Raw genomic sequence first — 14,676 nt, 5'->3', positions numbered from 1 at the left:
AATTGATCTTTTTGAGTAAATAAAACATTTGGTCAGTGAACGTCCAAACAACAATTCCCAAGTCCCCTCTCAACTGCCTGTCCACACAGTGTGTTACGAAGAGGATTAACAATATAGTTCATTCTAAGAAAATTAACAGAAGTGTGGCTTTTCAGCTAGTTCCCATGAATCAGCAAGAAAACATAACGTAGCGATTTCCCGGGATTCTTAAAGGAGTAATCCTGATCGCACCCTAAAATATTGGGGATTTATGACATGCTTTTGAACAGGAAATTTTTCTTAATTCATTTGTGGGACATGGGTATCGCTTGCTTTTATTGCCCATCTCCTTGGAGGATAGTTGAGAATCAGCCACACTGCTGTAGCTCTGGAGTCACATGTGGGCCAGACTGGGTAAAGACAGCAGATTTCTTTCGCTAATGGACATTAGTGAACCAGATGGGTTTTTCCGACAGTGGTTTCATGATCATCAGTAGATTCCTAATTCGATTTTTTTCTTATTGAATTCGCATTCCACCATCTACTGTGGCAGGATTCGATCATGGGTCCTCATAACATTAGCTGACCACTAGGTCATCGCCTCCTCCAAATTTGTGAATGCATTTGACTCTTTGAATTAAGAGTGAGGGTCACTAACTTCTTTATAAAGAGAAAACCATGGTTGACTTTGTGAATGGATATCTTCAAACACGGGTGTTCGCTGTCTCTAAACACTAATTATCGGTTTGACAAACTGTTTGGGTATAGCCTGCCCAAAATGGATGAATCATTTCTCTTTTATGAAATATTTTCCTCGCAAGGTGACATTGAAAGATTTATGGGCTCTAATTACTGAATGTATTATGCCTTGGGTTGTGCAAAAGGATTTGGTTATGTACAAAAACCCTCAGCTATTGGTATTGGGCATTGTAACATGTAACTGTTTACAGATGCATGTTTCACCCTCACAGCCCACTATCAAAGCACTGAGCGATGTTTAATATCTGTATAATGAGCCTCTCACACATTCCAAAGTGTAAGTTTATTACTGTCCTCTCTCCAGAATAATGGTCCAGAATTCTTTCAACAAATGTATTCTGAGTTATTTGTCTGCTACCCTTTGTGGCATTTAATTTCAATGGTTGGTAATACATACAAGATCAGACCTATTTTAAACTGTTCTACTGTAATTTGTTACAAAAGTAAATCAACTCACAAAAATAACTGGAAGTGAAAAGTGCAGGACGGGAGATCATTCAGCCCATCATGTTAGTGCTAAGTAATGTCACCTATGATTTCCATGTTCACAAGGCCAGGCTCTGTTAGTGGCCTTAGCCTTCTCCTCCGTTTGATATATTTGCACTGATGTTTCAAACCTTTGATGGAAACTTTTCAATTATTAATGTAAATTTAGAAACAGAAAATGCTGGAAATACTTAACAGATCCAGCAGCATCTGTGGAGAGAGAAACAGTTAATGTTTCATGTCAGCAATCTTCTGTTAGAACTCCGGTTTGCTTTGGTCCATTTTTTGTGAGGGAAGAGAATAATCTGCTAGTGTATTAGCACTGACTGAGAGGAATTCTCACTGATCAGGTTTACTGTCTGATTGAGCATAAGGGAGCTCAGCTCTTTAATGGTAGTATCTGGCTGAGAAACGTGTAGACAAACTCTGGATGAGAACTCTGGTACAGTTAGCAGTGAGATACAGCTGGTAGGTTCAGAGGCAGCAAAGGAGGGTGGAGGGAATGAAAGAACCAAGCTGGCTGGAATGGAATACTCCTGCACCGGTATGTGAACACAACAAATTAATACTTCAGACAGCCACTCTTCACTGGGTCATTTTATAGTTTCCTTTCAATGTGCTGTTATTCACTTTATCTCAGTATTTGTGGCTAGAAATTTTGGCAGCCAGACCATTAAAATTAAAGCTAAGTGATGCTAGAAGTTTATTTATTAGTGTCACAAGTAGGCTTACATTAACACTGCAATGAAGTTACTGTGAAAATCCCCTAGTCGCCACACTCCAGTGCCTGTTCGGGTACACTGAGGGAGAATTTAGCATGGCCGATTCACCTACCCTGCACATCCTTGGACTGTGGGAGGAAACCGGAGCACCTGGAGGAAACTCGTGCTGACATGGGGAGAGCGTGCAAACCCAATACAGACAGTGACCCAAGCTGGGAATCAAACCCAGGTCCCTGGTGCTGTGAGGCAGCAGCGCTAACCACTGTGTCACCATGCCATCCTAATACTAGAAATCCGAAATAAAAATGAAAATTGCGGGAAACGCTCTGGAGGTCAGGTGGAGAGAGACACAATGAGAAATGGTTCCGGTTGGGTGGAGACAGAAACTGAGAAATGGTTCTGGTTGATATCCTTTGCAAACAGTGACAAGAGCTGCTCAACGCTTTGTTTTAATTTGAGTTCTCAGGGTTTTATTAATTTATCCCTTCAGGACACTGATGATGCTGATTCCTCTTAATCTGCGTCATTCTCCAACTTGAAAACGTATTCTCTATTCTGCTGTGTGTGGTTAATCTAGCGATTTCCTATAGAATGCATTGGCACAGAACACAAATGTCCTGCTGGTTATCATCAAAAATTGTTGATAACTGGAGCCATTTCCAAATGCTTTCTTAATAAAGACTCGCATCATGCCCGCTGGAAGAATTTGAGCATTTCAGCTGCACTTCCTTATTCGAGATGCACAGTGAGACACTGTCAGCCTCTATAAGATTTTACAATTTGCAGAGATAAGTTTATACATTCTGATCAAAAACACAAAGCTAATTGCGAGAAAAAAGTGAATAAAAATCTAGAAATGCACTTTTGCAAATAGTTTGTCACTTATGTGGGCACCTTTTAATTGTGATGTAAAATAACTTGAATTTAATTGGGTGCTACACATAGAACTTAGATGCAGGAGTAGGTCGTTCGGCCCTTCGAGCCTGCTCCGCCATTCATTTTGATCATGGCTGATCATCCAATTCAATATCCTGATCCTGCCTTTCCCCCCATATATAGAAAATGCTTCAGTAAAAACCTCCCTGAGACACTGAGGAATTTTCATGTACTTATTAGGGCTGCATTTTTAACAAAGTAACAGCTTTTCACTTATTTCCAAACTTATTTGAGGAGGCAGTGATGTCATGGTATTGTCACTGGGCTAGTAATCCAGAGGCCCAGGCTCTTGGGACATGGGTTCAAATCCCACCATGGCAGCTGGTGAAATTTAACGATTCAATGAATAAATCTGGAATTAAAAGCTAGTCTCAATAGTAGTAAGTGTGAAATCATTGTCAATTGTTGTAAAAACCCATCTGATTCACTAACATCCTTTGGAGAAGGAAATCTGCCATCTTTACCCGTCCTCTGAAATCATCTAGCATGCCACTCAATTTTGAGGGCAATTAGGGATGGGCAACAAATGTTGGCCTTGTCAACGATACCCACATCCCTTGAAAGAATACATTTGTTAAAAATGATTCTAATTATATTTAAGCATATGACATATCAAATAATGTAAGAAGACTCACAACATCAGGTTGAAGTCCAGCAGGTTTATTTGGTAGCACAAGCTTATGGGGCACTCTATTTGTGCCTATACGTGCCCTGTTTGTGAACACAACTCCCACTCAGCTGATGAACAGGCTGTGCTCTGAAAGCTTGTGACTTGTGCTACCAAATAAACCTGTTGGACTTTAACTTGATGTTGTGAGACTTCTTGCTGTGCTTACCTCAGTCCAATGCCAGCATCTCCATGTCATTTCAAATAATCGCAGAGTAAGGGGTTGCCCGTTTAAGTCAGACGTGATGAAGAAATTCTTCTGCGTGTAGTGAATTTGTGCAATTCTTTACTGCAGAGGGCTACAGAGGCTGGCTTGTTATGTTTATTCAAGACTGAGGTGAACAGATTTTTAATCAGTAAGGGAAACGAGGGTTATGGGGATGAGGCAGGAAAGTGGATTTGAGGATTATCACCTCAGATCAGTCATGATCTCACTGAGTGGTGGAGCAGACTCAATGGGCCGAATGGCCAGTTTCTGCTCCTATGTCTTATGGCCTTGCATCACCAAAAGTGAGTGGGCCAAATCTTTAATTTTCAGCATACTGATCCTTGTGTGTCATGGAACCAGCCTCTTCTAGTCAGTCTTCAGACAATGAATAGAACCATTTTACAACATGGATTGTGGGACCCTGGTAATAAAGATAAACAGCGAAGCATAATCTCTTTGGTGCTGATAAAGGCACAGTCAGTAAGAGAAGTTTTGTGATTTTTGAAAACAGCCATGAAGGTGGTAAGGTGTGAGGAACGGAACAGCGAGTTCTAGAAGGCAGAGTGATAGTGTTTGATGTTGTTGGAGGAAAAGAAGGTATTTATGAAGATTTGAGACAAGAGACTACTTATTAAAGTAGAGTGGGCAAGGTGTGGAAGGGATTTGAAATAAGGACAAGGATTTTGACTTACTGGGATATCTGTTGATGACTAGTGATGCTCAAAGAGAATTGAGGTGTGAGATTTGATATGAAGTTGTGGGCAGCAGGGTTTTTGAATGGGTTTAAGCCTTTGATAGTGAGTTAAGGAGTTGAGCAATAGCAACTTAAAACTTCAGTAGAGGAAAGCATGAAGTGAGATTTTGGGGGTGGAACGGGAGAAAGAGATCCATGTTTTATTTGTTGTGATTTGTGAAATATACCTTGCACTCATTCTATGCGCAGTGCTTTTTGTTGTGTGTGTCCATGTAATATATGGATGATATATACGTGTATATGTGTGTATACATATAAAAAACATTATTACACAGTGATTCATTGTTTATACATGCCATTTCCTTTACATTAAAATTCATACAACATACATCTTTTGAGATTGTGACAAATGTTGTGTTAGCAGAGTACCACAGGAGACTATTGAGAAGATCAAGGGAATAGAAGTAGGGGAAGGTAGTAAAAGAAACTCTGTTTAGAAGGATAAATTGGGGAGTAGAAGTTGAGGACAATTTCTCAGCATGATTTGAAAGGGAGGAGTGTTGGCCACGGTGTTCTAGTCTGGGATCACTGCTATTCACTGCACCCATCAGTGATTTGGAGAACAGAGCTCAGGAAGTGGTGTCCAGAGTTAGCTGGGAATTAGGGGCAGAAGTAAGCCATTCACTCCTTTTGAGCCTGTTCCATTCGATAAGATCATGGCCAACCTGGTTATGTTCTGAGCTCCCCTTCAAATAAATTCAGTAATCCAACTTTTACTGCTTTCTGAGGAAGAGAGTTCCATACGTTAACCCTTTGAAAGAAAAAAAGTCTTAATCTTTATCTTAAAATGGTAGACCTCTTTTTCTTGCATTGCAGTAATAGAGGCTAAGATTACATTTTATATTTATTTGTTGGTTCTCATTTGATCACAGTTGTTAATTACTGCCACAAATGTCTTATCTTTTATGGGCATCAATTAAATTATCCATGGGTTTTTAATCCCTTTAGGTGGTTGGAAATGCACTCCACGTGTATTCATCTATTGAATGCATATATCTTATTTTAGGAGTCAATTGGTGCTTCATCTATATACATGAAACCAGACTCATCAGCATGTTCAAACTGGATGACAGCAGCTGCACAGCCCAGGTCTCCTCCTCATAGATATTTCAGAGAACAATACAGCACAGGAAGAGGCCCTTCGACCCGTTGGAAATTAGCGACTATGTGACAAATTGGGAAACACAGTAAAAAGTCTGACAACACCAGGTTTTAGTCCAACCGATTTATTTGATAATATACTCGCAAGCTTTCAAGGGGACTGCCTCTTCGTCAGGTGAATGGAGAGTTCTGGCCTCAGACAGAGCATATAAAGCACAGACAGTTTAGAGATTACTGATTAAAATGCGAATCCTTACACCTAACCTGCTGTTCAAGACCTGAAGTGGCTGATAATGTGAGTGGAAGGAGCACTGATCACAGTTTAAAGAGATGTGTATTGTCTCCAGACAGTACAGTAAGTGAGGTTTTGCAAACCCAGGCAAGTCACGGGGGTTACTGTGTTTTACTGTGTTTACGCCAGTCCAACGCCGGCATACCCACATCATGACAAATTGGGAAAGGCAGTATTTGCTTTTGGCGGCTAACCTGTTGTGTCAGACTCGTTCTCACTGAGTATGGACTCGGTCTGAGCTGTCTAACAACCTACCGTAAAAAGTCTGACAACACCAGGTTTTAGTCCAACCTATTTATTTGATAATATACTCACAAGCTTTCGAGGGGACTGCCTCTTCGTCAGGTGAATGGAGAGTTCTGGCCTCAGACAGAGCATATAAAGCACAGACAGTTTAGAGATTACTGATTAAAATACGAATCCTTACACCTAACCTGCTGTTCAAGACCTGAAGTGGCTGATAATGTGAGTGGAAGGAGCACTGATCACAGTTTAAAGAGATGTGTATTGTCTCCAGACAGTACAGTAAGTGAGGTTTTGCAAACCCAGGCAAGTCACGGGGGTTACAGATAGTGCGACATGAACCCAAGTTTGAGTTTGCTGCGAACAATGGTCTGTTTGAGGTTGTGTGGTTGTCTGAAAGCAAGAAGTGGGGGTGTGGGGATAGCCCTGGCGAGATGGTCGTCTTCATCAATGATATGTTGAAGACTCCGGAGAAGATGTAAGCATTCTCCAAGGCGGCCTTCACGACACACGACAGCGCAGAGTCGCTGAACAGAGACTGATAGCCAAGTTCCGCACACATGAGGACGGTCTCAACAGGGATCTTGGGTTCATGTCGCACTATCTGTAACCCCCGTGACTTGCCTGGGTTTGCAAAACCTCACTTACTGTACTGTCTGGAGACAATACACATCTCTTTAAACTGTGATCAGTGCTCCTTCCACTCACATTATCAGCCACTTCAGGTCTTGAACAGCAGGTTAGGTGTAAGGATTCGCATTTTAATCAGTAATCTCTAAACTGTCTGTGCTTTATATGCTCTGTCTGAGGCCAGAACTCTCCATTCACCTGACGAAGAGGCAGTCCCCTTGAAAGCTTGTGAGTATATTATCAAATAAATAGGTTGGACTAAAACCTGGTGTTGTCAGACTTTTTACTGTGTTTACGCCAGTCCAACGCCGGCATACCCACATCATAACAACCTACCAACAGTGAAGAGCTTCCTCGGGAGCAGGGAAATGGAGAGTTGGTATTATTTCTTTTACACCCCCTTATTTATAACAGTTGTGTTGATGGAACACGAGGGCCACATCATTCATAGAATCATAGAAATCCTGCAGTGCAGAAGGAGGCCATTCGGTCTATCGAGTGCACCGACAACCATCCCACCAAGGCTCTATCCCGTAACCCAACATATTTACCCCCCCAGTCTCTCTGATTTACACACCTAGGGACACTTGAGCATGGCCAGTGTACCTAACCCGCACATCTTTGAACTGTGGGAAGAAACCAGAGCACCAGGAGGAAACCCACGGGGAGATTGTGCAGACTCCGCACAGACAGTGATCCGTTCCTGGAGCTGTGAGGCAGCAGTGCTAACCGTTGTGCTACGGTGCTGCCTGTGAAACGAAAACAGAAAATGCTGGAAAATGTCAGCAGGTCTGACAGCATCTGTGGAGAGAGAATAAAGCCAACGATTCGAGTCTAAATGATCCTTCATCAGAGCTGACTCAACATGTTGGCTTTATTCTCTCTCCACAGGTGCTGTCAGACCTGCTGAGATTTTCCAGCATTTTTTGTTTTTGTTTCAGATTCCAGCATCTGCAGTATTTCCTATGAAACTGGATGTGAAGAATTTCACAATCATTTAAATACTGCTTGTAGCAAGAAGCAATTCTTCTTTTTCTCTTTTGTAAAATTTCTGATATGTTATAGGTAGTTTACGTGAGATATTAAAAAAAAACTTATGACACTATTCATGTTAGAAGTGAGCTTCGGAGTGACATGGTTGAGTTCCTCAGAATTATGCAGAGTTATAAAGTGAGCAGATTATTTTGCTGATTGCCATTACAAGGACACAAATGTAAAATGAGAACAAAGAATTAGAAATTATTCAAAATTTGTCTTTACATAGATTAATGAGGATAAAGGGTTGCTTCCAGATTCTGTTGTTGAGCAAAGTGCATCAACTCTTTTAAAGAGACAATTAGATAGTTGCTTGTTGAGGGAATTTTGAAGAGTTTGGTGAGTGGGGAGGAGCCAGAATTAGACTTGGTGGCAGATCGGAAGCACAGACTGGGCAGAATGGCCTATTTCACAGTGCTGTAATATTCTATGATTCCATCATTCTGCACGTGTTCCAGGAGTGGAGGCTCGATGAGTTCTGGGGAAAATGTGTGCTGATCACAGATGTGAAAACTTTGCGATTTAGCAGATTGAGCCACATGTGATCTTTTATTTCATTGTGAAGGTGCTTGCAGAGCACTTTAGCATTCCCTGTGGTGCAGGATGAAGCATTGCAAAGTCAAATCATCGCTGAGGCAAATTAAGGGTATTTCTTGTCCCACAGCTCCTTCCTGGGCATTGCTTAATTAGGTTCCAGCTCATAGCGTACATGCAGAGAGATCCTCTTACATTTATGGACCATTACTGTTAAGATTTAACTGCAGCACACAGTAAATCCTTAAGCGTATTGATGCTGACAACTGGTGTTATGGTTTCAATGCAGACTCTCTTCCTATCCTGATCTGTACTATTTCAGTATCCTCCCATAATGTACAGGATAAAGGCACACAGATTACAGAGGCTGGAAGTTGATTCTGGCCCACCGTTTTGGTAATGTCCTGACCTTTTACCAAGCCCTGGGGATGGAGTGATTACCATAATGGGGAAGCTAGATGCCTCTGCCAGAGAGGTATTTATCAGGAGCAGATAAATTTTAGAACAGCCAATGTGTCAATTCCACCTTGCACCCAAATTCTGTGGCTCGGGGTGTAAGGGTAAACTGGAGGCCACTCTGCTGCAAGATATAAGGATGAACTACCCCCAAAGCAGCACACTTAACAATAGCCCACCAGAACAATCTCTCCATGAAAGATTACCCGCTGTCTGTGACCCAGAATCACTTAGCAATATATCTGGCAGGGTTTTCAATGGGAGCTGCCCTGGGGCCATACACATACGTGCCTCCGAATCGGAATGGGGGAGCGGACAGAGTCTGTACCAGTGGAGCAGAAATTTGCTGGAGGTGAGGTTTTGTCCCCACCCAACTTCCTGCTCGCCTCCCGGATTACCTGGGTTATAGTTTTGGGATACAGGTCCTAAAGTTATTTTATTAAATTTGGTTCATATCCAATAAGTGGTGGTTTTGCAAATGGCCCAATGTATAACATCAAAGTACAGCTGACCCTGATAGATTCTGGGCAAGTCTGACAAAGGCCAAAAACAAAATGTTTGCATGTATCCCACCCTGGCTAAGATGGTCAGCAAGCAGTTACAGAAAAGATGACCATTAACCTCTCCGTGGCGTCTTCTTAAAGTGCAGGATGGTTTTCATATGGTTTCCCCAGAATCTATCAGGTGTATGGGGATTCTCTAGCTTTTGAAGAATGAAGACCAGATAGGCTTCCTCTACATTAACAGTTGGTGATCAGCCAGACAGTACTGAGATTAGTGTTCACACAAAGCGTAAATATATTGAATTTAACGACCCTTGATTCTTTTCCCCATTGGAGGAACTTCACAAAGCATAGTACTCGGGTTCGAGGGAGAAAGTGTTCTGTCTGACTGAGTGAAGGTGATTTTTTTTTCTGTATAGTAAGTTATGATTGGACTTCATTGCCCAAAGACGTTGAACAAGCTAAACAGTCAATAAGGAATAGATATGCACCTGAAGGGGAGAAAAGTGCAGGACTGAGGAAAAGGTAGGCGAGTGGGATTAATCCGATAGCTCTTTCAAAGTCCAAGTACAAGTATGATGGGTTGAATGTCCTCCTTTTGTAATGCAAGATTGTATGATAACCAGAATAGTGATTGTTTTCATAGAATCCCTGCAGTGCAGAAGGCTGCCATTCAGTCCATCGAGCCTGCACTGACTACAGTCCCACTCAGACCATATTCCTGTATTTACCCTGCTAATCTCCCTGACAGTAAGGGCAATTTAGCATGGCCAATCCACCTAACCTGCACATCTTTGGAATGTGGGAGGAAACCAGAGCACCCGCAGGGAGAATATGCAAACTCCACACGGACAGTGACCCGAGGCTGGAATCGAACTCGGGTCCTTGGCGCTGTGAGGCAGCAATGCTAACCACTATGCCACCAGGGTTGCCAGAATGGATTTATCATCTGTAGATTGTTTAGATCTCGTGTATATGCTTCCTGAAATGATTTAGTTTCGGTGTGCTTCCTGGATCAGCACCACCATAAACTCCAAATAATAAATACTACATCTGTGCTCCCTGGCTGCATTTTAACTACAATTGTTTTCATCTCAACATAACCGTTTGGTGAATCTCTTTTCAGTCATTCTGTTCTGAATCCTATTTTTCTCAACTGACTTTGGTTCTCGCTGAATAGCAAATCTGAAGTAACGTGATCTGGCTTTATTAATACTTTGCAAATCAGTCTTCAACATGAGATGTACAAATGCCTCACTTCAGATTTTTTTCCCCTTAATCTTCTAATTTACTACAACTACCCTCCCCACCCATTGAAAATCTTTTGTCTTTTCAGCCAAGTCTTTTGCTTGTCTGTCCTACAGTTAATTGCTGTCTGCCTCTCCACTGTCAAAAGTGCTTTGCAACATGTGCTCTGCTGAAACATTCAGTCTTTCATCATTCACTCAGGCGTTTAAGAAAATGTTTGAACCAGCAACTCTTCAGCCTTGCAAAGCTGTTTTCATTTTGATTTGATTTATTATTGTCACATGTATTAACATTCTGTGAAAAGTATTGTTTCTTGCGCACTATACAAAGCATACTGTTTGTAGAGAAGGAAATCAGAGGGTGCAGAATGTAGTGTTACAGTCGTAGCTAGGGTGTAGAGAAAGGTCAACTTAATGTAAGGTAAATCCATTCAAAAGTCTGATAGCAGGGAAGAAGCCGTTCTTGAGTCGGTTGGTATGTGACTTCAGACTTTTGTATCTTTTACCCGAGGGAAGAAGGTGGAAGAGAGAATGTCCGGGGTGCTTGGGGTCCTTAATTATGCTGGCTGCTTTGCTGAGGCAGTGGGAAGTGTAGACAGTCAATGGATGGGAGGCTGGTTTGCGTGATGGATTGGACTACATTCAAAACCTTTTATAGTGTTGAGGGGGTATGCTAGGGTTGGTTCTTGTGATGGTCTCATTGTGCTTCTCTGTGACAGGTGCCAATCCACCAGAATTGTAAAGAGCTTCTCACCATCCGGGCTGAGCTTCAGAAAAAAGTTGAGGAGCTTCAGCGTGAGGTCAGCAACATGGCCGTGTCATCTTCCTCTGAAAGAGCTTCGCCTACGCATTCAGTGTCACCTGTACAGACAACTGTGTGAACCCTACCCCTTCTCCCCCTGCCATGGTTAGCTGATGCTTAAATCACTTAAGTTACAGCTAGTGAAACTGCAACACGTACTTGAAAGCTGTAAATATGGATTATTTTTTGCCTTTGTATGTATGTGTGTGTGTGCAATACTTTGCAGCAAATTTTAGGTTTTGTAAACCTGTATCCCTGTTGTATAACCACTTCACTCTGATGCTGAGATCTTCAGTAGAAGGGTAAATTTGAATGCCACTGCATTTGACCTACACTTTGGTGCCAACCCATGAATTAGCCAGGCAGGGGCATACATACCTGATGGGTCAGCCTGGCCAAGGGACCATTGTGCCAAGTTTCCTGTGCAGTCAACTGATGAGGAAAAAGCTAGACAGTGCACCCCTGCCCCCCCCCCGCCCCCAGTGTTGGCCATCATTGACTTGAACTTGTGACTTAGGATTAGGAGGCAGGTATTCTGCCACAATCCAAAAGAAGTAAAATGTCTTTTGTTTTTCTGATGAGAACTTAATTATTGCTATTTTAATTTGTAGTCTGCCACAAAATCTGTGTATTTTTATATAGTGCCCATAAATGGCTCTATTATTTCCCATCATTAAACAAATAAATTTAAACACTTACTAGATGCTTCCAAAAAGGATTTTCTGAAGTCTTGTCAAATGGTGCGTTCATGAATGTAGGATTTAGTCTTCACAAATGTAGCAGTAATATTCTCAGCGATGGAGGGCACACACACAGCTGAAATGTTATTAAGGCAGGAAGATGGTTTAGCTTTCTTCTTCAAACTTCATCTTCCTTTTACACGTGAATGTATATTTTCCTGTCTGGGGATGGGGGGAGGTGAGCATGTGGCCTTTCAGTGCTCAGCTTTGTTAAGGTACTGAAGGAGGATCCAACATGGAACTATCTGTTTTTGCCAAGAATGCTGCAGCTTAATCTGACAGTTCAATTTATTTGTGATGGTAAAGATTACAAGAATGTTCCAGAATCAAGATTCGTAAATATCTTGGGAAGAGCAGATGCAAACTTCTCGAAACCAGGAAAAGCCTCTCATTTGTACGAGAGGGGAAAGTGTCCTTTCTTCCATTGATGTGGAAATCACGTATCAGATTGAAAGTGTAACGTTTTCATTTCAATCACTCATCAAATGAAGTAATGTTCTGTAGGTGCGGCTCATTCTACTCCTGCAATGATGCAGGATTCAAATGTTACATGAATTACTTTTATGAATGTGCTGACAAGATTTGTATTTGGTTTTAGTATTTGAAATGAGTTGTTTTTTTCCAACTGTACAATTTAACTACAGACCTAAAGCTGTCTTGTCACTTTCTGATCAAATAGTAATATTAGTTAAATGAGCCAGACTGTTTGACTTTTAGATATGGCTCTGGGAATTTAATGCACTTTGTATTTGAGGTGAACATCTGACTTTGGCTTTGGACGGACTAATGCTGACTCATAATATGAACCTATAGTATGGATTTTTGATGGTAGACCCTTTTTTAAATAAAAAAACTGATCATTTTAATTGCATCTGGATTTACAAGTTCGACTGCTGAATCTGACTTAGTATTGGCCCCATAGCTAGTTTGCCTTCAGATCAGCAGATGTTGTGTGGCTGCTAATCTGGACTAGCAAAGCCTCCTCTGTTCTAATAACAATCCTGAACTGCCAAGGGTTAATTCTTACCTTTCTGTAGTGGCGTGGCTTTTCATCTTTTGCTGCCTTTGCCTTGTGTTGAAGAATACTAGCATTCCCACTGCCAGTGTACATATTTGATGTGGATAAATAATACTTTCAAAATACTGCAGATCCTGTATTAATTTACAAACAAAAGCATTTTAAAATCTGTTTAATTGTAATTATTGGGAAGTGCAACTTCATTTAACTTCTGGTGATAACGTGATCCCATGGTGGTGAATGTTTGATATATGTATATATAAATGTTGGAAGTATTTGTCTTTTGTTACATTGCCTTTTAAATGGATCATGTATGTTACAAAGCCCAACTGATCTCTTCAGCAGATGCAAAATATCCTATGGCACTTTTCGAAGAAGAGCAGGGGAGCTTTCCCAGTGTCCCATGAAGCTTTATCTCTCATCACTGAAACCAATTATCTGGACATTTGATTCACTGCTGTTTGTAGGAGCTTTCTGCACACAAATTGGTTGCCCTGGTTCCTGTATGGCAACAGTAACTAACATTCAAAAGGATTTCATTGGCTGGAAAATGCTTTGAGATGTCCAGAGGGTGTGAAAAGTTCTCTAAGTGCAAATTTTATAAATTGTTTTCCAAGAACAGTAATTTACTGGTGCTCCGATTTCATAGAGCAATGTGATGTTTTACAAGAACAATACAGCACAGAAACAGGCTTCATGGGCTGGAGGGCCTGTGTTTTCTATCCCTCTAATCACCACATGTTCTTGGGTCTATCGAGCTACATCTTGAACATTGCTAATGTGCCTGCTTCCATCATCTTCACTGACAATGCATGCCAACGCACCACCATCTATGTGAAAAACCTTCCTTGCACATCTACCCCAAACTTAGCCCCTCTCATCTTAAACCTCTTATAGTTGGCCCTTCCACCCAGTCTATGCCTCTCAATTTTGTAAACTTCAATTAGGTTGTCCCTCAGCCTCTGTCTTTCCAGTGAAAACAATCTGCATTTATCCAACCTCTCATACAAAAAATCCTCCAGACCAGTCAACATCCTGGTCATCTTTGCACTCTCTCCAAAACATCCGTGTCCTTTTGGTAGTGTGGCTACCAGAATGCACGCGATACTCCAAATGCGGCCTAATTAAAGTTGTACACGGCTGTAACATAACTTGCCAACCTTTATACTCGATGCCCTGGCTGATGAAGGCAAACATACAGTATGTCTTCTTGACCACCTTCTCCATCTGTGTTGTCACTTTGGGGATCTATGGATCTGCACACCCCGATCCCTCTGTATGCTTATGTTCTGAAGGGTTCTGCATTTACTGACTAATTCGCACCTGAATTTGATATTCCAAAATGCATCACCTTGCATTTGTCTGGATTAAACTCCATCTGCCATTTCTCTGCCCAAGTCTGTGATCCATCTATAACTATCTATCATCTGCAGTGTTAACATCACTCGCACCATAAACCAGGACCAAGATCAATCACATTCCTATAAAAAGGACAAAACCATTTTTCATTCAATTTTTGTCTGTCAGGACAGTTTTAATTGGTAAGTTTAAGCAATGTGTCTGG

General features: G+C 41.5%; 1 protein-coding gene across 7 annotated transcripts in view; it reads left to right on the top strand.

Moving 5' to 3' along the window:
- LOC145342336 (phosphatidylinositol-3-phosphate phosphatase MTMR1-like) overlaps positions 1-12,072 on the top strand; it is a 69,742-nt gene extending 57,670 nt beyond the window's left edge. For all 7 annotated transcript variants that reach the window (XM_080187835.1, XM_080187832.1, XM_080187833.1 and 4 more), the window contains one exon: positions 11,272-12,072. In XM_080187835.1, the coding sequence (XP_080043961.1) occupies positions 11,272-11,433 (162 nt within the window). In that variant the 3' untranslated portion in view covers positions 11,434-12,072. The remainder of the gene's footprint in view (positions 1-11,271) is intronic.
- Positions 12,073-14,676: the final 2,604 nt, after the last annotated feature.

Source organism: Carcharhinus amblyrhynchos, chromosome 4 (genome assembly GCF_965287045.1).
Source record: "Carcharhinus amblyrhynchos chromosome 4, sCarAmb.v2.hapA, whole genome shotgun sequence".
Classification (NCBI taxonomy): domain Eukaryota; kingdom Metazoa; phylum Chordata; class Chondrichthyes; order Carcharhiniformes; family Carcharhinidae; genus Carcharhinus; species Carcharhinus amblyrhynchos.
The sequence above is the reverse complement of the archived record's forward strand: the minus strand, read 5'-3'. Positions and strand labels throughout refer to the sequence as shown.